The sequence below is a fragment of the Rhea pennata genome, chromosome 12 (assembly GCF_028389875.1).
Source record: "Rhea pennata isolate bPtePen1 chromosome 12, bPtePen1.pri, whole genome shotgun sequence".
Taxonomy (NCBI): Eukaryota; Metazoa; Chordata; class Aves; order Rheiformes; family Rheidae; genus Rhea; species Rhea pennata.
Window position 1 is genome coordinate 13,568,099 of NC_084674.1, and position 26,115 is coordinate 13,594,213.

A 26,115-nucleotide genomic window follows, 5' to 3' on the forward strand; every position below is an offset into this window, starting at 1 on the left:
GATGCAGGGACAGAACTTGATAGTAGATATTCTTCCTTTTTCTTGAAAAGATAAAGGATTTAGTGCTTTTTTTAAATTTTATTTTTTAATCAGCAACCTTGGAAGACCAATAGCTTAGGTGAATTGAGAGATATTCCTGATACTTGAATTTTGAACTTTATCTGTTTTCTTTTGTTGATTTAAATTTGGCATTTACTAAAAGGTAGACCTTCTGAAGGATGTAACTCATCTTCAGCATCATTCTCCTTGATAATGGATTGATGTTCAAGCACTGAGGTTCTGATGGGAAAATATGAACTCCAGGCATGAATTCATGCTTTGAAAGCAGAAATAGAAGTGAAACAGTGAGCAAATATGGCTCTAGAGGAGAAAATACACTTCTCAAGTTTTGTTAGAAAGTAATTAACCTTCTGTGGTAGACATGGAGACCATAGGAGGAGGACAGGAGCTGCTCGGTTGCCTGTGATTTGACTTAGTTTATGGTCTTGAGTAATGTGCCTGTTCAGCACTTAACAAAAGCGTATTTGATGAAACATTAAACTCATGAATTATGTCTCCAAGAAAAGTCTGTCTTTTTAATTTGTAGAATCAAAAATAAATCAAGATCTTCAGACCTCGGTGGAGTTATGTTTAAATATGAAATTAAAAAGAACAGGCTGTTTAATTGACAATGATACTTTGTAAACTTTAAAATGAATAATATCTAGCCTTTTGGATAAAGAGGACTGTCTATTTCAAAGTTTTGTATAAAGAACTGCAGCATTATTAACCTTATTTTATCAGTGGGGAAACCGAGAGAAATAAAATGATACAGTGAATTGATAAAGTCAGACAAACAGCGCCCCCCTCCCCGGATTAGACTGCTTAATTTTCAGTCTGAATGTCTATCCATTCGGCTGCATTGCCTTGAGACCAAGTTGCACTATACTACGATTTGTGGGTTCTGTAAGGCACTGATCATTCCTTAGTTTTTGTCGGTATGAGCAACAGTTAATGGTTCTGTGATAGTCTCACTTTAACCATTAAATGTCTTGAGTTACTCCAGGTTTATACATACAAAACACACAGAACCTAGTTGACTTACGAGAGAACAGTAGCAAGTGGTGAAATTCCTTACAGTAAAGCTCTCAGCACAGTGACTTCCATCACATTGGAGAGCCTGTTATTTTCTCCTTGTCCTTTTATTGTGCAAAGAATTTTGTTTTTTCTCTGCTTTATTAATACATCAACTATTTTTATTCATTATTTTGTAAAAACTGGTTCGTAGTTAGATACTACTCTGCTGAAACTAAGACTATTCAGAAGTTTCCTTTGACTATTGTACTAGACTTTGATTACTGTATTTCAATGAAAGTACAGCTTTTGTTTTCTTGGAGGGTTTTTACCCTTATTTTCATCTTTTGGGGGATCAGATCAGAAGTTAATGCAGAATATGAAACCTATCCATTGAAAACTCTGCATTTATACAAGTTTTTATGACATAAGAGATTTTGAAATGCATAATGACTGTGATCATTAGCTTTTCACTTTGTGTCTATGGGACTTTTGAAGAGTGAGACTTGCATTTTTTGGCATTGGTCAAGTAGTCTGGTCTTCATAGACTTGCCATCTGTAGTGTCTTTGTGCTACATATTGTCCCTGGGGCACCATTTTATGTTTTAATTTGCAGTTTCAGTTGCTGATGTATGGGCTGTTCTGTTGAATAACTTTTATTTTTGGTGCCATTATGCCTGCGTATTTTATTTGATTTGTGTTGCGTACGAAGTGTTTTCCCCTTTTATTTAGAGCTGGTTTATAATAGAGAGTTACTGTTGTATAATTCTGAGTGAAAATTACAACTTTATCAACAAACACAAAATGCTTGTTTCATTTGAAAAATTTGTTCTCCACTCGTCAAACTATTTATTCATTATGTGTGCTGGTTTTTGTTGATAAATAAAACAAACTGCTATTTCATACGTACTGCGCATTACGATTTATTAAAGATTCACTGGTATGTAGAGCACTTACTGCTATGAACACAAATGAAGAGCTTCTGTAAACAATTGTTTCAAGATTTCAAAATAACAGAAGTGCTGAGAGAACCGTAGCCTCAACCATGCTGTCATGTTTTTGTGGATTAATGAGTTGCTGTTGTCTCAGTGATAGTGACTGACTGCCTGAATGCTCGGATCCCATCCCAAATGTGCAATAAAATAGTTTTAGATCTCTGTTTAAATTCCCAGTGAAGATATTCTGTCTTGCATATGATGTGCCTAGGAGTGCATTCACAGTTACTGAAGCTCAGCTGATACACACTAACTTAATTGCTTCTGTAGCTGATCTCTAAAATGACAAATGTCTGGAAAAATAATTCCTTAGTGCTAGTATCAGGAATTGTGGAGTGCTTTAGAGCAATTCAAGACCATATTTGAATGTCAACTGGAGAATGCATCAACACTTCTAATATCTGACTCGTCTATCAGGTCTGTGACTATCTTTTTGTCATTGATCCTAATAAACGCACTATTCTCAGGTTCCCAGACTCCCTGTGCTTTCTAATCTTCCTACCTTTCTCAGTTCAGTTCAGCTTCACTTATATCTTTAGCGCTGTATGTCTGTGATGAAAAACAGTAAATACAAAGGTAGCTCTCTGGCCATTGTATCCATTGCTTAAGTACATTTGTGGTAGGCAGGGAGGTGTCATTAATCTGATCCAGCTTGCAAGTTCAGTTGTATTTTATGTGAAGCATATTGAATCTTAATATGTAGTATTGCAATTAGCAAAGTCTTTCGTTAATGTGTCCTTTTGAAATTATGCCAAAAAATCTCAAATTACTGAATTTTAAAATGCTATGTTTGGCCTGGGAAGGCTGAATGCTCATACAGTGCGTATCAGTCTAGTGTATACTGAATGATGTTATGGTATTTTAAAATATGCAATACATTCTGTATGCAGAACTGTACACAAACACTCGCGCACTCTTTATTGTGGCTGCACATCTTCAGCTTGTGTGGTATGATGTACACACTCATGTGCACGCCCACACACTAAACCTTTGCAGGTCAAAAAGTGAGGATAAACTTTTGAACCCAGCTGCTTCCAAATTAAGTACATGTGTGGGGACCACCAGAGCTGGGGTTACCGTACTCCAGAAAAGTGCCAGACACTGACACCCACATACTGTACTGCAGAAGACTTCTTGTCCTTCCCCTGGAGCCTGACGGATGATGCATTGAAAACACTCTGTCCTTTCTGCCCTTTCCTTGTCACCAGAAAGGACAAGCAGCAGTTTGGTGACTTCTCCCTTCGTTATGGAAATGGGACTGATACAGTAATCAGGATGCTACATATGGAGCTTTTTAAATTACTGCTCTTCAGTCTTTTGTTAGCCTTCATTATTATTGAAGATTTTTTTCAAATCATAAAAATGACATTTTTAATATGCAGAATTAAAGGCAGTATGGAGAACACATTTTTTTGTCAATAAGCTTTTACCTTTTAAACCAGTTATCTTAGTTTCTGCTCTGGGTATTTTAATTGAAGATTAACTACTGTTAAAGAGTATACAAATTTAGGTAGTATATATTTGGAGTATTAAAATAGGGCTCAGTAAAGGTGGGAGTAGAGCGCCCTGTCCATTATAATTTTAGATTGCAGAGCACAAACTAACCTTCATTTAGAAGTCAGGACAGCTGACTGAGAGGTTCTTCTAATGTTAAGGGTTTATTTATTTATTTTTGTTCACATTAAAATTAAGTAAAAGTATATTTTAGAGTTGCTAGTTTAGTAGGTCTCATCTGGGTATTTTATCTTGCTTCTGCTGTCTTCCTTTAATACTACACCTTTAGTAGGTCGAAGAATATAGATGTAAACATGAAACAAAACCCTCAAAGTAACCGTTGTTACACATTTCTTGCTTCTAACTTTCTAAGGAAGAAATCTTAATGTGCTTATTGCTCGCTATCTTTTTGCCCAGTACCGAAGGTGACGAGTTTGCAGACAACAATGAATCAGTATTTTCCTTGCACCTAAAGGAGAACTCGGCTTTTCACACTGATTAAGCATGTGTATTTAAGGCATGGAGGCTGATGTTTGTTTTCTGTTTGAGAGAGGGAGCTGAAGACACTGCCTTCATTCTAACCACTTGCATGCATCTTACTCAAGCTGCTTGTTTTCCTTCCAAAGAGTCAGGCTACTCTGTTTTTTTTTCCTTACTCTCAGGTAGTCCCTCTTCAAAGGAGGAAAGATAGCTGTCCCGAGGAAAATCTTGTTACTTATTGTTTAAACCTATTCGGAAGGGAATACATCTGTTTGGCATATTTTGATAAGATTCAGATTCTTCTTCCTTTTTAGTTTTTACTAGAGCTTGAACTTAAGCAGTGTAAATATTAAGATAACTTTATTGTAGATCTGTAGCCTTTATGAACTGTATTTAAAACAAACGTTTTTGTGAACAAATATGGCGCAAGTTCTCTTACCAGTATGCAGAATGAGGGGATGCTGCTGCTCCTTCCATTATGATCTGTGACTACTGAGATAGCCTAACAAAAAGCAGGGGGTTGGGATGTTAACCCCTACTCAGTTGGGTTACCCTGTTAGACTGCTTCCTCATTGCATTTTCTGAGGTAGCTCTACACCATGCTGCCATCTGCGGGGTACATAGGTCTTTAAGAGGAGAGTGTGACTACACTGTGGTGCACTGCAGATTTCTTCCCCTTTCAGTATCTGTTGTTGTTAAGAAAGGATCCTAGATAATATAGAGTGGCAGGACTGAGTTAATAGCGTAGTTTCTATGTTGCTAGTTTTACCAGGACAAAATGCTTATGAGTTAGGACTGTGCCCTTAATCCATATACACTTTCTTACTCCTTCTCTTTTCTTGGATTTTCTTGGTGGTGGTGGTGTTTTTTTCCCTCTCCTCTTAAGGAGTGAGGTTTGAACCACAGAATTACCATGATTTTTGCTGCAAAATCGGTAACAGCTGTTGGAATTATAAATGACTTCTTGGTTGCAGTCACAGAACCTGCAATTGATCAGCTCTGCCCTGAACAGTAAGTAGAGACATCAGGACCACTGAGTCTAAGTAGAGAGTAAGAGAGGATGGAATTAAAACCCTAAGGCAGGAGCCTAAATAAGGAACACAGTCACAGATGGGTATTTGAAGGGACATTGTTTCCTTTTATTGGATGATTTTTGGGTGCTGTGAAGTCCAAAGCTGACTGGAGCTCTATTGTGATGAGAGCAATAGGAGCTAAAAGCAGGAAAGTGCAGAAGACATTTCTAAGCAAATGTAACTTGAATGTGTATATTGTCAAAGCCAGGACATCTGCATTTCCTCATTTATCCTACCTCAGAGGACCTGTACCCTTTGTTTCTGGTTGTTCTATTGTTTTATCCCCTCAAAAAATACAGTATTTTGGCAAAACTCAACTAGTGGGCACAAGAAAGCTGTACTTTGGTATGGTCTCCTGTAAGTCACTTAAGGTGATAGGCTGAATATTCCTCTATTTCGCTTGAGTAAGGTAGGATATCACAAATGTTGACATGCTAGCATAAGGTAAATATTTAACAGTTACTTGTCAAGAAAAATAAATCTTGATGTGAGAACTCCTGAAATAGACTTACTAGAACCCAAACATAATGAAATAAGCAGTTATCACACAAGATACTGGTCTTGTGGTTTTGGTAATGGGGCTAGCTTACCTCTAACTTATTTGTATGTTTTGGTTGGTCAGTTACATCTTCTGTAATGTAATTTTCCTCTCCTTCAGTGCTGCCTTTTACTGAACTCCCTGGAAACAAACTTATCTGTGAGAGGTTTTTTTTTGTTTGTTTTGTTTTGTTTTTGTTGGTTTTGGGTTTTTTTTGGCAACGCAAGTCAGAATGACTTGGTGTTGTGGAAACATGTAGTGACTCTTCAATCCCAGCTAGAAGGTCGTCAGTCCACAGAGCTGATTTGAGTGTGGCAACGTCCTAGAGAGCAAATTCTGAACCTTTTCCATCTCACTAGTGGCAGATTTGGGTCTAGATATTGAAACAGACTGGAATTGATATTGGGAATCTTGCAAGTTAGGTTCCTGTAACTAACTAACATTCTTTTCTGGGTGGTCACCTGGCATTAGGACACTTATTAATTTCTGCTTCTGAGTTGTGTGAATTTACCTCTTGCTGCTAAACAGTATCAGCACCTGGAAATTTCAGAAAAATAAGGAGAGTCAGTTTTGGGGATGGGTCAGGCAAGCTTTTAAATATGATCTGCTTCCTGTTAACATGGACTTGAACAGAAGAGATTGTACCTGTGTTCTCTGATGTTTTACTTGACTAAGTTTTAGAACAGTCTGTGCCCTAGGAAGACTGTAATGAGGAAGGAAACCCAACCTTTGGGTGCTTGCCTAGAAAAATGGAAGTATTGCTGTGGCATGGATAGATGTATTAATCTCCTAATATGTGCTAGATCTGAATCACTGTAGCAAATTGATACTGCAACCTGTGCTATCCAGATTAAAGTCTTAATGTTTAAAAGTATGTCTACCCCTTTATTAATGTACCCCTTTATAAACGTGCTACCTTTTGGCCGTGTTAGACTTTGTTAGTATTGTTGTTTATTTGGAGCCCATATACTGTAAAGCAATTACTAGAGAATATTAAATTTGGATTTAAAGGTTTGTTTCTGGACTTTGTCATTAGTGGGGAAAAAGCATGAAAACATTGAACTGAAAGTCTTCATACTGAGAAGGCAAATTTAAATAACACTTATGCCTTTAAAATAGTAAAGATGTGCATTTTAAATGTCTTAATTTGGAGGGCAAGCTGATGACTCTGCATTTCTGAGATTAGTGATATTGTAGCAGCTTAGGAAGAGGAGCCTCAGGAGCAACTACCAGAAGAGTTCCCATTCTACAATCTCTTCCTCCTTTTCTAAGTTATAAAATCATTGGCTGATTTATTTCTATAAGAACATTGTAACATAGCAGTAGGTAAATACCACACAAAGAGAATCAATTAAAACTCGATGCTTACTGAGTGTGTGTGGAATTGGAAAAAGCGTAGTGTCTTAATTAGAACGAACGAAGTAAATTCAGTTACTGTGAAGTATTTTTTCACTGCTAGATGATTTGTGGGTGATAAAGACATGTATAGATTTGGGGGGGGAGGTATTTTAAAATAAAAATCAGATACATGTTTTCATCCTGTGGCTTGTTGACTGAATTTACTTGGTTGGAATTTTTCAACATTTAGAACAAATTAAAATTCATGAATGATTTCTGCTTAAAGGCACAAACTCATACATACAAAGTTTAAGCTTCTAATTGGTTACATACGTAAATACTGTTTTGCACATGCAAATTGTGTGCTTGCTTGGTAATGAAAATGCAGGTCAAAGTTTCTGAACAGGTGGGTGCAGTAGGCGTTACTGGTTAAAAGGTAACTCTTGTACTTAAATAACTTTTGTCTTTACATTGCTTTGTCTCTCTCAACTGCTTTGAGGAGGTTTGTACGAAAGATGTGAAGAAAACATGATACTGTGGTATGGTGATGGCTTGCATCTTTCCAGTCTATAAAAGCTCTTTTGTGTTGTCTTCAGCAGTGACTGCAATTTCTTGGAACTGCTTGGAAAAGGTTTTTTGGTTTTGCGGTAGTGATCCTTATTAAGTCCTGAGCCGTGAGGTTTTTGCACTTGTATGATCTGATCCTGCTCAGGAGGGGGAGGTGTCATCCTACCCTGGCTGAATTTGTATCGGGTTAAGATCAGCATTGTTTTACTATATGGTGAATGCAGTACTCTTTTAATTGTTCAAATCACTGTGGCTAGTTGATTTCTGGTAGAGCTAAGCGAGCTTTTTCACAAGCATTTCATAAATCTGGCAGGCTTTATCATAAAGTTTTTGTTTGAGATTTTCTAGAAACTTCCATAAAATGTGACTTGCGCAAGGAAGGTGAGCAGTCAGAGAATGTCAACAGAAAATAACAGTAATACCAGATAAAAATATTTGTTCTTTTCAAATATGTTATATTGTGTGGATTTTTTTGAATGATTTGTTGTAGTTTGGGATTAGTTGAGGAAGCTTCTTTCTTCCACTGCTACAGTACCAATGAACCCATCATACTGGGTGCACAAATTAAGTGTTGCTTGGGTTTGTGTAGTAGAACAGCACTAAGCATTACAAGCTTGTTTCTTCTTTGGAGTTTCTTTGTAAAGGAAAAGGAGGTGCGTGGTAGGGTGTTTTGTGGCTATATATGTGTGCACAAATGATTATGAATTATTGATAACTAAAAGAAATTATATTGGAATGTAAAATTGGTCTTAAAAAGTTAAATGTGAAATAGTAGATAAATTGGGAAGGAAAGAAAGAATATTCCCTTCCAATTATTCCTTGCTAAGGCTGATTTATGCTGTAATAGACTTTCACTGAAAGCTATATTCATTTATTGAAGAGATTTTTAAGATGACTGGAGTCTTTGAGAGCAGCAGTTTTGTAACATGAGACAGATGATTTGTGTCTGAAGCTTAACCAGATAAGCATCCTGTACCTACAACTGGAAAACATGCAGTACATACAAAATAAACCCATCCAGCATTGTCCCCTGGGTGGCCTCTTCAGTACTTTTTAGTATGTGACTCTTGCTCTTCCCGTAGAGCCTGCCTCCTATTTGGCTGAGATCCACCTGTCAATGGCATTTCTATCTGGAGACCTCACCTAGTGAATGCATGCCCTGTGAAGCACCCACGCATGTGGGTGCTGGAGTGCTCCGCGGCAATGTTCACCAATTTGTGTGCACTGTTGGTTTTGGCAGACTGCAAAAGAGAGTTGGATGGAAGTAGACTGTGGAAGCTTGAACTTGAAGAGCCACTTTAGGAAAGAAGGCTATGAATAATAAAGGAAGAAGAATTGGCAAACATGTGAATTTTGTCTTGGTAAAACAAAATTACACAAATTTCCAGAAACCCTTTGGTAGGAAGTCCTGGCAGAAGAACTTACTGGCTATTAAAAGACTGAAAACTTTATAGTAACACAACATTCTCAGACTGTTTCTTCTATTCCACCTCCTCAACATTATTTGCTTTGTAATAATTAGTTTGAACTTTCATCTCTTTCTGTGGATCAAGTAATTTTCATACAACTTCAGGATTTTTTTCTATGCTTTAAATCTTTCTTCTAAATAATTTTTTTAATAACAAAAAAAAGGCCATGAATACATTATAATTTCAATTTTCATGGTGTGTGAAAGATTTCCGCACTAGGTCTTTATTGTTTTTGAAGAATTCATCACCCTAGTTAAGAAGCTTAATATAAATTAAAGAAGGTATTAAGGAACATTAAGACATCAAAATGTGGAGCGTTCTTTTCCTTTCGATTGCTCCAAATGCAAACAAGTTGAATAAAATGCAATCAAAGGGCCTGTTTGGAGAACACTGAGTGGCTTTACAGCTGTGCTGTAGAGAACCTCTGGTAAGAGCATAATTCAAATAAAAAGGCCTTTCTTTCCTCCTCCTAATTCTCTTTGTTGTGGTGACAACAGAGTACAAGCCCGATAAAAATTTAATCACCTTATCTTTTTAAAGCAAATTGCATATTTGTTTACACACAATATACGTAACATAAAAAAGAAAAAGCTGCTATCCAATCCCCCCCCCTTTCTAATCGCATTAAAGGCCCTTGCCTAGAAGTTTTAAAAAATTAAATGTTTTATTCTTTTATTCTGAAGTCCCATTGTTCAAGATGGCTTTATAAAGGCAGCCCAGGGGAAGATGAATATCGCCAAACTTAAACTCTAGACCAGCGCTGAGCAGTAGATGCCTGGGATAAGTCAGCGGAGTTGGTCTAGCTTTACTGGCTTCTGTGGTGTCTACTCAGCATCAAGAGTTGCAGGCAGAATGGGAGGATTACAGGCCCACGGATCTAGCACTTTGATTTGAAGCTGCTTTGTAATGAATTGCCTTTGATTCTGTGACAGATCTGCTAACCTGAACTTTTTCCACATTGTATGCCTTTCTGAAAGGTAGCTGTAGGCGAGATTGTATATTGCTACTGTTTTTGTTACTGGTTTTTTTATTAGGCTGATTTTTTTTTTTTTTTTTTTTTTTTTTAGTTCCTTGTGTTGAATTCAAAGCATGTTTATTCGTTTCTGCTCACCTTAGTGCAGAGCACAGACACTGTTCTTTCTGTTTATTTACTATTTTATAGATACTGGGACTATCATACACTCTCCTGGCCCACCCTTGAGTGGCTCTAACCTGAGAAATCCCTTACCAGGTATAAATTTATTCACAGCTTGATATTTTAGGGACTTTAGAATTAAGAAAACTCATATATTTAGTGATTCTACTTCTAGATAGTTACACTCTTTGGGACAGTCTGTGTTTCTCCCTCTTGACTGGAGAACTTAAGTAGCAAGGACCTATACAGTAAAACTTGCGAAAGTCTGTCCTGTACAGTAGTCTTAAGAGACTCTCTTAGATTTTCCATATCGCACTGATTTCTGTTGACCTGCATTCTCCTTTCCTTCTATCTTGGAGATCCAGTGACAAAAATGCCTGGTCCCTAAGACTAGCAGTAGGAACCAGGTGATAAGAAGAAACAGTGCTGGCAAAGTTGTACATACAGAGGAGTACATGAACTAGCCTTTTTCACGTTTACCTGGTGGTAGAATCTGGTGGAAGAGGGACTTCTGTGAGATACACTGGTTAATGCCTTAAAAGCGGAGTTGTTATACGTGGTTTTCTAATATGGATTTCTGCCAGGACCATTACGAGAGAAAACACAGTTGTGTATAAGTACAAAAATATGCTGTGCTGAGTAGAAAGGGGTGAAGGTCAAGTTAGGGCTCAGTGTGGTTTTTAAATGTCGATATTTATTATACTAATAAAATAATTCAAGACTGAGATTTCCTGAAAGAAACAGCGAGTGCTCTTTGATTAAAGAGAATCTGTCAGAAGATCAACTTGACTTCAGCAGAGTCCCGATCCCTAATCAACCTAGGGAACAGCAAGTGTGTGTCATTGGTAGAGATAATCATCAGTTCTAAAAACAAGTAACCATCTTCCCCTCTCAGCCCAAATAATTATGACACTGTTCTGTCTTTAACTGTTTAAATGGTTGTGGATATTTCACACTGACCTGCCCATAATTTTTGTGTTGTTGAAATATAACAAGAGCCTGCCTACCTTCCCAGGCTTCCAACTACATTGCATATATTTGTATTAATAATTTGATGTCCTTATTATTCCACTTTTTTCACAGTTGCTTCTGTCATGTGCTGATCATTTTCCATGCACTCAGGAAGGATAGCTTTTACTTCAAGGATTTTGAAAAATTTGTAGACTAAAAACACAGGAACAATAGGTTAGACAAAAGCAGTTCTCAAGCTTTTATTTTCTTCTTTCCAGGGAAGTTACTCTTCCTGCTGGTATGTTGAGAGAATAAATATAGCATTTAAGCATGGCCTAAATGACTGCATGGACTTTGAGTGACAATCAGGTGAAAACAGATTTTTCAAAAAAAGGCTATATACTTCAATATAATACTTCAGCTGCCATAATTTCAGCCTTGTTAAAGTTCTACAACCACATTTGTGGCTAGTGCAAAAAATATTTTAAAAAATCCTTTCACTCCTTTAGGCTAAAAGGATGTAACTGGATTTGAGGACAAGGTTACACTAGTAGTTGTCTGCAAGTTGATCCATTTTGTTATGTTCATCCACTGTATTGTGTATACACTTAATCTGTTTAGCGAAGAACTGGTAATTATACTGCACTGGAATCTCTGGTTTAGCCTGTATTAAAGGTAAGCTCTGGCCTATGGAAACAATGAATTATATAGAGTATGCAAGTCATGGCTATTTTCCAGGAGTGCAAGGGATCAAGACTTTAAGAGATTTGACCCAGAAGGGCTCAGCAGACAAGTGGTTGTTCAACATAATATCAGCTGTGAAATGTATGTTGACGTATAAAGCAAGGTCGGGTTTGGTACTGTCAACCCATACATGTTGCAGTATGGCCAACTAGCCAAGAATAAAGGTGATCTCACATTGCAGAGCTGTGATTTTGGGGCTGAGGATATGTTGGGTTAGATAGTTTGAAATACTGCTGTGGGAACTGCAGGCATCCTTGTAAAGTGTGCGTGGGATTGTGTAGTCTACTTATTTGAGTAATGGTGGTTACAGACCAATAGTATTGTACATGGTGGAGACCTGTCAGGTGCCAAAATCTATCCTGCCACATGACTTCAGGCAAAAGAGGTCCACTCATATTTAGTGTTGGATTTTGACATTGTATTTGTGCCAAAAAACAGGTTAAAACAGGTAGACATTATGTAGATTTGGGAAGGTGGGTAATATGTATTGATCATCTTGCTGGAAATGGAGATGAATGGTACACTCAATGCATGTGTGGTGCACTATCTCTCCTTGGTCTAGATGGTAAATTTAGGACTAACAGAAGAAGGCATGTGTGGGGGAGTATGGCATTTGATAGCCATTCGGCTGCTGATACTGTGCGATACTGGAGCCTGAGCTGCCTTTAGAAATACGAAAAATATCAGACTGGAAATCAAGACGCTGACTTCATGCAGAGGGTATGGCAGACTAATTAAAGGGGGGGGGGAAGTGTACCAATTGAACCTATAAAACTCTTCCTGACCTTGAGAAAGCTCACAGTGAGCTGTGGGAAACTCCAAACTGTCCCCTCTGAACTCTTTTGTGTTGTTGTTTAAATATAGTAACTGCTTTTTTAATTAAAAAGAAAAATTAGATGGCATTTCAAATTGTGTCCATGGTGCCTTGGGGACCTATTACAGTACAAATTACCCTATACTATTTAGCGAGGTCTTGTTTACTATTGTGTGAAGCAGGGGTTACCAGTGTAAGGATGTAGGACAAGAAGGGCCCTTCTTTGAAAGTCTGGCTCTGCACATGAAAGTGACGCCAGCAATTGGAAGCAATTTGTGGAATTGTTTGATTATATTAATTATGGCACCAGCAAACAGTGCTTGGGAAACAGTTTTGTTTTCTTGCATTCTTTCTTGATTGCTTGCAGCAAAAGCCAAGATACAAAATGTGCCTTTAAGGACTGCCGGAGAGTGCAGTTCAAGCCATTGTGTAGAATTGGCACTGAGCTTGAAAGGGTTGTGTCCAGCTTGATGTAAGAGTTTTCCAAATACAGCTTTGGCCTGAACTTCACCTAGGTCAGCTTTTAGAATTAAAACAGCTTCTGTCTTCCTCATCAAGGAAGATTAGCCCTTTCCCTATTAAGTCGTAGACATAATGAAAGCCATATTATTTCCAGTTGCGGTAGTGCCACCTCTTATAATAATCTCTTTCAGTCCAAAAGCCTGTACAAACTTAACAAATTGATACACAAGACTCAATTCAGTTCACAACCATACTGCAGCCTTCTCTGATGTGGTACAGAGCAGCTGTTCCTCAATTTGTGGGAAAATGTTTTAGTAGCTAAGAATTTCCAAACAGTCTAGCATGCTGAAACTGCAGGAATAGTGCTGATGATGCAGGCTAGCTGTCACAACAGTGTTTGGTCAGGACACGCAACAGGCTACTTTTGCTCAAAGTGGCTGTGAGACTACCCCTTCCCCACCCCAGTCACTGCTATCAAACCATGAATTATGGGTACTTTGTTCAGACCCCAAGTACCATGCTCGGACATTAATATTACTCTCCTTTTGAAGGAAAGTACCCACTCTTCACATTAGTGCCGTTGTTGGAGGCCAATTGCTGTCCCTGCCCAACTTTGCACTGTGGTTTCATTAATATTCACAATCCAGGCAAGGTGATAATAGCAGATCTTGTACCAGCTGGAAGAGAAAAAAGAATCTACTCTGGAGTTTGAAACTCTAGCAAAATACTTCTAAGAAAGCTGACAAGAGGTATAGGAAAAGGTGGTGTGAATTGAAAATAGCAGAAATGTTAAGGGATTTACATAAGTAAAATTCATTGCTTGATCTGTGAAAGTAATTGAAGTTCAAATCCTGAGCTCCTGAGGCTAGCAAAGAAAGGAGTATCCCTTGTTTCTTGAGTGAATCTCTAGTCAACTATTAGATTGAAATTGTCTAAGTAATCATATTATGCTTGTTATCATGCTGATGAATGCCTAGAAGCAGAATAGATTGGCTGCTACAGAAGTAGTGTGCTTAAATCTTTTGGCTAGAAAGGCTGGTAGGTTTATTTTGACCGAAATGTCAGGTGGAGAATTTCTATCTGATCCCAAATTCCTGTTAGTTAGGGGCACAGTTTTTATCATTTACTCTTTCTGAGGCATCGTACATTAACTACAGGCAGATGGGATACCAAGATCCAACAGACCTCGTCTGTAGATGACTGGTCATCTAGTCTGCTAAATATAGTGTGGCATATCGATTTCTTATTACAGTATTTATGGGTAGAGAGCAATATAGTGCATTTGTTCTTGGAAGGTTTAGCAAGGTATCTATTTTCTGGTCAGCCTAGGTTTTCTTGGCTAGGGTAATGAAGGAGAAAAATGACCACCTTAGCTTGAGTAAAATCCAAAGAGAGGATTTTTGGATATCTTAACATCACTGTTTGTTATCTGCTTATATAATGGTGTAACATAAAGAATAGATGCTTAAGCAGCAGCATTGTATTTTCCATTATCGTTGTCCTTTCTGTCTTACTGTAATGATAGATGTATCGGGAAAGGCTGGGCAAACTGATCTTCTGATTTTGTGGTGCTTCTGCTTTTTCTCTAAGTCAAACTACAAGGCATTATTTTAGGAATAATTGTATGAGCTTTCATGTTTTTTATGGCACAGATTAATGTTAATGTTTTGGGGAAGCTACTGACATGCTTTGGGACTAGATGAAGAACTAGTGTGTGCTTGCTAATATATTGTGGGATTCTTAGAAGTAGCATTCTGTATCACTAGCATTTCACTTAATTTAGCCAGAGGCTATTGATAGCGTTTTTCTTCTTGTTAGCAATCAGATTCTAAAACCAATCAAGTTCTGGATATCAGCCTTGTACACCTGATTGAACCTGTGTAAATATATAAAATTCTTGAGTGGAAATATATAGCTATTACAAGAAAAAAATACCTAATTTGTTTATAGTTGTGTTGTGCTGAAGAACTGGATTCTTGAGTCCTATAGTAACAGCAAAAAGTTTCTGTTGCTTTTCAGTGGTCAGTCATTGCAATAAGCGTGGGGAGAAGGCAAATCTTTCTCCAAACAGCAATCACACTGCATCAGTGTGTACACTAATGTTTTCATCTGGGGCTCTAATTATTTCAGATTTTCAACTCAACAGGCTCTTAGAGTCCATTTGCAAGAGAGCTATTGCAAGCACATGCTCCTTAACTGTGTGATGAAGGTTCAGGCTCTGAGGGTTCAATTTAAGGAAATCCTGAAATTGTGAAAAACAGCTGTCACAAATAATACATTGTGAATAAGGATTATCCCTAACCCATTGCCCCTTTTAAGTTTTGCTCTTTTTTCCTTGCCTCAGGAAGAAAGAAAAATGTCTGCCTGTCATATTAATAAGTTACATTTGCCTTGGATAAAAATCATTTCCAACATAAAATGTGCTATGTTAACTTGTTCTCTGATCTCCACTCAGTTGAGTGTTGACAGGAAACAAGAAACTGCAGGTGGATGAGTCTTCCACCTGTAATGTTCAAAGGAAGTGAATAGGATATTTTGAGTACAAAGGGGAGTTCAGTTTTCCACTGAATCTTTGATTAAATATTTCTGAATGGAATGGGATGGGAGGTTTGGAGATAATACCAGCAGATAAAGAATAATCTAGTAAATTCTTAATATTGCATGCAAAAAGGAGTATTTTCTATTCCTGTGATAGCTAATAGCATGGCCTCACTGCTGAGTCACTAAGAAACCTGATTTTGAGTTTTTTGTGACAGAGTGGTAAAAGTTCTGAGCCTTATCTGTGTCATCACTTTTCCAGCAAACCATTGCGAGTACCACTGCTGGTAGTTACAGTAATATGTTTGCTGATTTTTCTATTGCTGATGATAGGATTGATGTTTAGTCTTGATCCAAAAGTCAAGTTCTTGTGAAACAGCAGACTTGAAATCTTCTAATATGAAATCTTTTTCCAATTACAATCATAAATCCTGTTTTTAAAAAAAAAAAAAAAAAAAAAAGCATAATCATCCGTGCTAGCTGAGACCTTCATGTTCATCCATACTAGCTAGTATGTAGTTAGCAGTAAGCTTTTTTCCACATTTGTGCTTATTAAGAAGAGAGTTTAGCCAAGTAATTTATTACCCTTGGTTGTGCTGGAGAGTGTGGCCTGTACCTATATTACAGCTATTTTCAACAGCGTGTTTATCAATAGCTTAGAAATTACTCCTTTCTCTGACTGGGGAACAAGGAGTTATTGTGTTATCTTGTCATCTATAGTGTGTATAGCGTTTGGTTTTTAAAATCTTCAAATGTTGCTTTGTTAACTTTTAAAGAGACAAGACTAAATAAGAAGGGAGAGGGAGGTCCCTGGGAATAAGGGTAGAAATGAGGAGATACGAAGTATGGAAAGAAAAGTTGAAACAGGAGAGGGATATATAGAACTGGTCAGAGTAGTGCAGAAAAGCAAATGGGATTGCAAGTCAAGGAAGAGGGAGCTGGATTTTAGGAGAAATAGCAAAGGCCACCTTTGAAGAGCCTTTCATGGTCAAAGAAAATGATGGGGAGCAGAAGGTAAAGCAAAACAAAAGGACAAAACAAAGATGGCAGACTGGATTGATAAGAAAAAACATAGCATCAAGTGAAGGAGGATAAAGTACGTTCAAGCTTACAGGTAACAGTTCAAATAGAAATATATACATACATACATATATATATATATGTATGTATGTATAGGGAGAAAGCACATCAGTGCTCCCTCATTCTACAGTTAGATTAGCAAAGGAAACTAGAAGAGCGGATATTGTATCATATTTCTTCCTTCTTCTACCTGAAGTAGTAGTAGTAAAAACAAGCAAATGAAAACCTTGCTTTGGACATCTACATGCTTTAGGTGTTTACTGTGATTTGTGTACTGGCCAACACTCCTCAGCATTTTGGCTGTGGAGACTCTGTTCCCTGAGTTGGACATAGAGACCACAAAGGTCAGTCAAAGGATGTTTATCACTAGGCTGTGTTAAGCACCTGAAACACATAAGCCTGATTATAAGCAGAAAATGAAACATTAGGGAAACCTTAAAACTTGATAGATAGATGCGAGGCATCAGGATCTTAATTAAAGAAAGCAGAGGGGGACTGATGTAAGCAGGTATTATTTATACATAAGAAGGGGCTCTGAATTCTAGCTCTGAAATTTCCATACTAGTTATTTTAGTCTGCATATAAACGTACAAATTACTTCACAGTTCTTTTGCAAGTAATTTTAAAACTGTAGACTGCAGTACCTTTAAATAGAAGACATTGCAAACTAGTAGAAAGCTAGCTTTTATATTCAAAAATGATGTGTATGATAGTGCAGCTTTATTTTGTGTGTGAAACAGTTCATAGAGTTTGAAATTTTTTTCTGATGAGATAGCACTTTTCATTTGAATTTGAAAGTTCACTTGTTTGCATTTATAAATTACTCAGTTTAGATTTATTTAGACAATGCTGAGACAAAGGAAATTATATTAAGGCTCCATATGCGTATTTGGTACTTAATAGCAGTTGCTATTAGCAGTTGCTGAAACTGAAAGAATGGGGTAGGATAAACTATTCTACAACTTGATTTTCATATCTAATCTGGGTTAGTTGATGCTACAAGTACATTTTACATGAGAATTGTCTGAGTTCTTGTTATATACATGGTTGAGATGGTAGAAATGAATTTTGCTATGCTTTCAAATATCTTCTGTGCCTCTGAGGACTGCCCATTAATAATACTAATATATAGGTATTTCCCAGTGTTGTAGGCAAGGCATTTCTTAGAACTTTGAAGCTAAAGTCTTTTTAACACATGGACCTTTTCAATTTAATCCATTAGCAACTTGGCAAAATAAAGTAATTGTCCAACAGAGGAAGAAAAAAAAAATCTATTAACATTTGCTACAAATCTGAGTAGTACAGGCAGCACTTAATTAATGGAACAGATTTCTTGCTATGTATTCAAGCTAACATAGCTATTGTTCAGCAGAGATTAGACTCTTAATTTAAGTAAGTTAAACTAGACCTCCATATAAAAATATCCATCATTTCAGCTATTAAAGGTCTGATGTCTTCTTCGGTGACAGATATATTTCCCTTCATTTCCTTGGTTTTGTAAAATGTAAAGCATGCATTGTGTGTAATGCGAGAAATGCACGGAGGTAGATGAAACCTAGATTATGCCTCCCTGCCTGTCTCTCTACTTGTTCCTTTGTGCTGTTCCATATCACAGAGCCTCTTCAGCCCTTAGACCTCCTGGCACCAGAGCTTTTTTTTTTTTTTTTTTTTTTTTTTTTTTTTTTTTTTTTTTTTTAAAGCCATCATTTGTTAGGGTATGATGCCAGCCATCTAATCTGTTAGCAGAACGAGGGCCATGGAATCTGATTAGGTAATTTAGATACCTTGTGAATTTAATAATTCACCTGAGCTGCCTTTGGCTGTCAGCCCATAATTTCACTTGTAGGAACTACCACATTCTTCCATTTTTTTTCTGTAATCTTGTTGCCCATAACACCTTATTTGAATCCAAGTAGGTGTTAATAGCTGCAGGTGTTAATGGAAGTTAATGTGCTGGCTTGGAGGAAGTGAGATTGCTTATTTTTAAATACAAGCTTTTCTCTGGTACAGTTCTATGTACAGCATATGCATTTTTTCTTAAATTTTTATTTTTTAAATCATGGGATTGCTTGTTTAGCCATTTATATGGGAAGAATGGCTTTTGGGTGTGTTGAGCAGCTCAAGTGCTCATCAATTTTACCAGAAGTTTTTGAAGCTCAGTTTATCTGAAGCAGTTATTTCATCATCACTGCTGGAAGAGCAGCCACTTACTGCTGCAGTTCAGTGTTTATTCTGAGGTGAGAGATCCTGACCAGGCTTGAGGCACATCATTGCACTAGAGCTGTACAGACTACAGAAAAAGGATGTCAGAGTAGCAGCTTAGGTGCCTAACTTCTGATACCACAAGTGAAAACTTTGGCTACTATTGTAGTGTCACACCCGCCTCCTTTCCTCTCTCCTTTCCGCCAGTAAGGTTTTTTTTTGAAATTAGAATCACAAAGCCTGCTAACATAAATAGAAGTGTTTTAGAAATTGTTTTAATTAATTTAAATTGCATATTTCTGAGAGGATTTAGAGTTAAACATCTTTCTTCAACAGTAATGTGCCAGTAACAGCAACATAGCAATAGTGATAAGACCCAGAAAGGGGAACCAACTAGAAAGCAAAATAAGGTGTTTCTTTGTCCACAAAGTAAATGGTCTTCCCAGGAAAGTAGAGGAAACTCTGTTCAGGGACACTTGCAATTAAGTTGGTCAAAACAGTAGAAAAATCTACAATAGAAAAGAAATCCTGCGAAGGTAGAGAGCTGTGACTGCTGAGGTCACAAATTTGGCTGGTTTTAATTTGTTTTCCTTATTTCTGCCTATTTTTGTTACTTTTTTTCTAGCAGTACCCAAGGTGTGCTGAGAATTTTCCAAATAGGAAATAAGTTGCTTTTCATGTAATGATAAATTATTTTTCATAAGATGGAATGATTGTAAAGCTAATGACTTATATAAAAGCATCCAATTAAAAAATGGAAACGGTTGCATCAAACATGACTATACAGTATAATAAAGCCATATAGTAAATGTGATCAGGCCATACTATATTATCTGATTTGGTTAATTGAACCTTACACGTGCAGGGATAATCATTATCAGACTTCTCAGCCATCACAGAAAAATCTCAATTATTTTTGCAATGAAATAATCATTGCTTTTTTGTGTTCTGCTATATGAAAAGAGTTCTGTCTTAACCATGAAATACAAGATCTTGTAGAACTATGCAGAGTTGATTCTGCCTGATGCTGACTTCTGCAACTTTAGTGTAAGTTGTAGTTAGTTTAGTTACGTGTTGCTTTTCTCATCCTTCTCCTGTGCTCTGGCATGTTGGAAAAAGTTCAGTTTTTCTCTAGAAAGCAGGAAGACCTATCTAGCCTGGAGAGAAGTGCTGCAGGGCGAGGTGTGGGATTTTCAGAACCCCTGGTTAAGAAATGGCAGAATGGTAGTATCCTGGTTTTGCTTCAACACTTTGTGTTTCTTACATTCCCCTTTGTGTGGTGTGGATGCCGCTTGGAACAATTTGCTACCTGACATAGGAAGATGAGAAGGTGGGCTCTGGTGCTGAGCCCCTCTACAATGAGCCGTAAGTGCCCTCTAGATCCGTCTCTAATGGAGCAAATCAGCTGTGCTTGTAGACCTTCTGTCTCCAGTAAATCATAAGCATCTCGATCTTTTTGTCAGGCTGTGATATGAGAATCCACATCTGAATTTCAATATGAGGGGAGAGAAGCTGATTAAGTGTTTGAGATAATGTTATGTGACACCACAGGTTAAAAATACCTGAACTGATTTTGGCCAAATGCCTGAGAACCACATTTCAGTGTATTGAGGTGGCACTGAAAAAGCTTCCAAGGAGCTTTCTGTCTTCAGCTTTAAGGAAGCATTTTTTCAGGACTGGTCTTTGAGGAGCTGCATCTCTCTTGTTTTACAGCATTTCTTCTGACTTGACTGTCTTGTGTTTCTTATCTAAAATGCTACCAGTGAGACAAGTTAAAATAGAAGTGTAAGTAAATCCAGCCATTTAGGAAAAAAGAACAGGTATTTATTGTAGGACACAGAGAAGGTCTTTCTAGAGAAAGACTTAAGTTTAGTATTTAGATCCCTGAAATCCTACATGGCTTTTTTTTTTTTTTTTTTAAGAAGTGACTTGTTAGGCAATCGTAACTCTTAACAAGTACTGTGTATTAGCCAGAAATAAAATTGTATCGTTGGGTAAAACTGACCAGTGTGATTCTGGCAAGTCTAGGAAACAGACTAAAGATATTCAAGAACCTCTGAACCTTAGGGTTTTACAAAATTCAGTATTTAACCAGTGGTTATTTTTTCATTCAGGACCTATACTTTTAGGAGTATCCTCAGTGATGAGATTTCTTTGACACCAAAACAACTGCCAAAAGAAGTTGTGGGAAGTTTATGTAAAATAATAGGAAAGGTCTGCTGAGTAAAAGGCCTAGCTGAGGCAAGTTGGTTTGACTTGTTTAAAGTTTTGTCTGTATTTAATACTTAACCATAGAAAGCCGCTGATTAGAGGAGTCTGTTTCAGGGTGTCCAGTGGATATGGGGCTGGGAGTGATCATCCAGGAGACTACACTGTGTTGGGGATTTTGCGTTTGTGAACTGTGTTTGAAAGCTTCTCTTATTTTTTTTTTTTCCATTAGTTACCATATTCTAAAAGTGTGATATGGAATGTAACATTCCTGATGTAACTGATTTATTTCCTTCAGTAGTTTTCAGAATTAATCTTGCATGTTCATTTTTTTTCTGGATCTACAGAAATGTGGTTTTGAAAAACTTTTCATGTATGTTCTTGTTTTTTTTTTTTTTTTTTTTTTTTTTTTCAGATGGATTAAGGCCAGATACCAAGATGCTTCTCACTGTTGCCTCCAAGAAGAAGCCTAAGGCAAGCAAGGGTGATACAGCCAAAGAGGATGAAAGCAACAAGAGTGATTTGGCCCAACCAGTTGCCATCACTCTTCTCTTTAAAAGATATGTCTTTGATACACAGAAGAAAATGATGCAATCTTGAGAAAGCAGGTCTTCCCTCACACCTGGAAGACCAGACTCTGAAATGAATTCAGGTGGAATGTATTTCTTGTCAGAATGCATTTGACTTTCCTTACCGATAGAGCCTGGAAGCTCCTGCTCAATATATGCCCCCTTCCAGAATCCCTGTAGCCTAGTTTTGTTCTGCTTATTTTATGTCTTTGCAATTTGAACCTTTGTAGCCTTTCAGAGAACATCACCTACTGAACAAGAAGTTTTGAGTGTACATTTTAATAGCAGTGTTTTCCTGGAGAATTGTTTAAAAGTTTCTTTAAATGTTTGCTACCAGCATAATCTAAATGCAGTCAAGATGTGAATTTTATGCGACTCACAAAAGAAAACTGATTAGTCTAGGTTTGCTTCCCCAAGCAAAGCGAGAGACAGAAAGAACACAACGTAGTAGGTGAAACCTAAAATGGATGTTTCACGTTCCTTCAGCTGCAACTATGTAAGATGCTATCTGAGAGATGGTATGGATTTTTTTTATAAGTATGATTTATATCTTGAAATGTTTTTCATATTAAACATGATGATGCATGTAACTGAGAGTCTTAATTGTTCTATTTGCTATTCCAAAGGTTCAGAACCTTCGTCAGTGACATTTTATGTAGCTTCTCTGAATTTCTTGCCTGTTTTTTTGATTCTCTAAGAAACTGGAAGACTAAGCCAATCTGAACCATGATGAATCTTCCTCTGGATTTTTTTTTCATGTAATGAAAATATCTCTTTGTGTAGAAGGTTGCTCTGGAAACAGCCAAGATCTTTATTTCATTAAAATAATAATAGATGATTGCAGCATAAGCCTTGTAAAATGAAGATCTCCAAGATGCTTTATAAACCATTAGTTGTTTAATAGGGATTTCATGGCTGCTTTAGTTCTTCCTCTCAAATTCATGTCCTAGGCTCATGAAAAGGAGAGGAATAGTAGTATTCCTTGAATTTTTTTAATTGTTATTTTTTAATAAGCATAGGACATTGAAATATGAAAACAAACAATGTCACAGATAAGGAAGCTGCAGTCTTGAATAGGAATGGGACTTAGATTTGCAGCACAGAAAGTGTTAGTTTCTGCCTTTTGAACAAGTTTTCAGCCTTTGAACAAAGTAAGTACTTGTTGCTGTTAAATAGCAGACTAACCTATTTGATGAAGTCAGCCATGAGATAACCACGTGTATAACAAATGCATTACTTGTACATAGAAATAAATAACTGTAATAGATCACTAGTTTATCAAAGTGTTACTGATTGTATATCCATTGACAGACATGAATTCTGTGGTTCATATGTTCGTGTTTTTCCCAGTCTGTCTTAATTTTCTTTTTGATTTCCAGGTGAATAAATGGACAAGAATGGCAAAAAATATCAGATACTGAGAGGATATTTTACATCTGGGCAGTCATGAGGCAGGGCAAATCTGGTGTCTAAACTAGTTTGGCGATGCCCCTTTAAATCAAAACAGAAAGAGCACGTTGTGGAATAATCCTGAACAGTTTCTGCTGAGTGAGTCCCAGCAAAGCTTTAGCACATCCCTTAAGATTATGGGGTGTGCTTTCGGTGTGATCCCAGAGGAATTAGGCAGGCAGCTTCAGCTATGGCTTAAAGTGACTTTTGCTGTCAGACTTGCTGGAAAATGTATCCTTCTGTAACGAAAAAAATTCATTTCACATCCCTGTCGCCTCTTCCCCATTTCTGTCCGCTTCCCAGACACCCTCAAGGCTGTCTCTGGAAAGAATATTTATTATGTTATCTTTGTCTTAAGCCTATATCAAATCCTGTTTTGAACCTTGTACTGTTGCCTCTGCTTAAGATACTGCAGTGATGGAAGCTAGAGAAACAGATGACATAGAAGGGATGCCTTTACCGTAGCAGGTTAGTCTAAGAATTATTGGTATAAAGCAATTCTTATAAAAGAAAAGGAAAAGTGAATTGTTAAGGAACTTGAAATATTTTTATCCGCATAGTTCTAGTGTCATCCCTTGCCAAATTTTAAATGAGTAATTAAATTCTGCCAACTCTGTTAGAGTTTCAGAAAGAAAAGGGTAATCATCTTGAAAGTTATTCTACTGTGGAGTATTGTTGGCTGCTCCAGAGTTGTTAGTCTTGCGCTTACTGGCTTTTTGTCTCTTGTTTGTAAAGCATTTTGGAATAATTCTGGAGAGGAGACGTTATGTCAGTATAAATAATGGTATGTATTTTTGCAAAGCGTCATCTGATTAATGTTTTCCCTCTCCACTGTTTTCTGTAGCAGCCTCAGTGAGTCAGTCACTTGTTATGGAACTTTATCCATTTGAAAACACGATAGTGATGAATGCTTATGGAGCCTCAAAGCTCTCTGCTTGGCTGAATAGTCTTCTAGTGTTGGGTCCCATAATTCCTTTGCTTGGGGAATTCCAAGGGAGGGAGCAGCAACAGCTTCCAGAGTTGTACCTCCATCCCTTTCTCCTCCAGTGTCCTATAATACACCTTTAATTCTTCCTCTTACCTGCATGAGACCTCTCCAAACTAGCATGCTAAATCTGTCTTTGCTCCATCTTCTTAGTCCAGTATGTAGCCACTTCCCAGTGCTCTATTATTTCACATCTTTGCTTACTGCTTTTCCCTATTTTGGCTCCTCGTCTGCATCCAGAGGTGCAAATGTAAATCCAGGTGTTGGCAGAGCTCGCACAGCAGATGTTGTGAGCACGGCATGGTAGAGAGGGCTTGTGTCAGCTCAAACCTGTGATGAGTAGCCTATATGCAGGCACTTCAGCTGCAACTTGGGGCAGAGATTTCATGTGGACGACTACTGCTGACCCAAGAATAATACTAGTCTGTGTAGAGGTAGACACTCCTAAGCCTCATGTGAATGCTTTGACCCTCCACTTGTGCTTTGTAAATGTAAAGCTCCTATTGCAAAGCACCCCGTCCTTTCATTTTGTTCTCCTAGCAAGCATCTGTATAGGACAGACAGCTGGAGGTATTTTCTGAAGACTGGGTTATGGTTTGGGGCTTTTCCCCTCCATTTTTAATTCCAAAAGGAGAACTTAAGTGTGCCCAAGAACTTTGAATGTAATGTGCTATTACTGCAGATCTGTGGCTGCTGTCCTGAGGCTGTTGGATACACATTTGAAAAAGGGTGAAATGGTGGAACAAAATGATTATAGGAAAATCAAAGCTTTTAAAGACATTTGTTGGATGAACAGATGTTCAAACATTCTTTTATTTGGTTTCCAGACAGACGTAAAGACTTTCCTTTCATCCTCATAATCAGTGTATTATGCTGTAATTTGTAAAAATGGCATTAAAAAAAATATTAACAGGGTCATATTGTGATCTACTGACTCTGTGTCATTAAGCCGTGAAGCTAAGAATGACAACTGGGAACAGGGGTTAAATGTTGCAGAATGTACTGTACTAGCATATATTGTCAGGCAGCATTATAATGAATACAAAATGGAATAAAGATGTAAGAAATTTCTTTTTAATAATGCTAAGGTTATCAGTATTGCAAAACTAGAAATTGTTACAGTAGTACAGATGTTCCATGAATAATGTATCTTTGAACTGTGGGGAAGGTAGCAAGATTCAGTAGGTGGCATCCTTCACTTGAAATCAGAACTAAATCTCCCTACCTAAAGATGAGGTATGTTTGATAATGAAGATTTTTGGATGAAACTTGAAAGCCATCTCCTAAAGAAACTATTACTAAAAATTATTGTGCATTTAATGATGGTAGCCGAATAATTACCTCTGGTCTGTTGACCAAATCTGAAGGTAACAATGTTCTCTCTAGGTGTGGTTCCTGGTGAGTCTCAGTTGAAAGTAGTTTTTTGTCCTTGCTTCCTACCAACTGTGTTAATTTTGTTGCAAGTACCTGACTACAGATAAGTCATCTGTACTGACAGAGTACTTGAAATGTATGAGGAATCTCTTATTTATGGGCACTAAGCATTTCACATACTTGTTGGAGTTGTACAGTTGAGCAGCCACAGGGTGGCAGAACAAAAGTAAAAGCCCAGCATGATGAGGAGTTATAATGATACAGTCTTGTCCTAGAGCAGCCATGTTCCACCCCAGGACTGTCTGCATTTCAATGCTGAGAGAGCAGGCTGTGTATTTACATCTGTAAAGTGCTCAGGGATCTTGTGAAATGAAGGATGAAAGGCAAAAGAGGAATGATAGTTATCAACAGCTTTAAAAACTCCTTTTGTTTCCATTTTAGTTTAATATCCACAGTAAGCTCAAGAGCTCTTTATTTACAAACATATGAGTTTTAAATCAAATTAAACTGCCTATATAAATAGAATAATTTTAAAAGTCTAGCTTAGGGAGCTAAACTGCTGAATGCGGAAGAGAGGGAAGAACTGTATGATTCAGT

At 37.4% G+C, this 26,115-nt stretch overlaps 1 protein-coding gene across 2 annotated transcripts in view; it reads left to right on the forward strand.

Annotated features, from left to right (window-relative positions):
- The window catches only part of EEFSEC (eukaryotic elongation factor, selenocysteine-tRNA specific), a 134,039-nt gene extending 111,739 nt beyond the window's left edge, over positions 1–22,300 (forward strand). For both annotated transcript variants that reach the window (XM_062585823.1, XM_062585822.1), the window contains exon 7: positions 21,557–22,300. In XM_062585823.1, the coding sequence (XP_062441807.1) occupies positions 21,557–21,741 (185 nt within the window). In that variant the 3' untranslated portion in view covers positions 21,742–22,300. The remainder of the gene's footprint in view (positions 1–21,556) is intronic.
- The last annotated feature ends 3,815 nt before the right edge of the window (positions 22,301–26,115 follow it).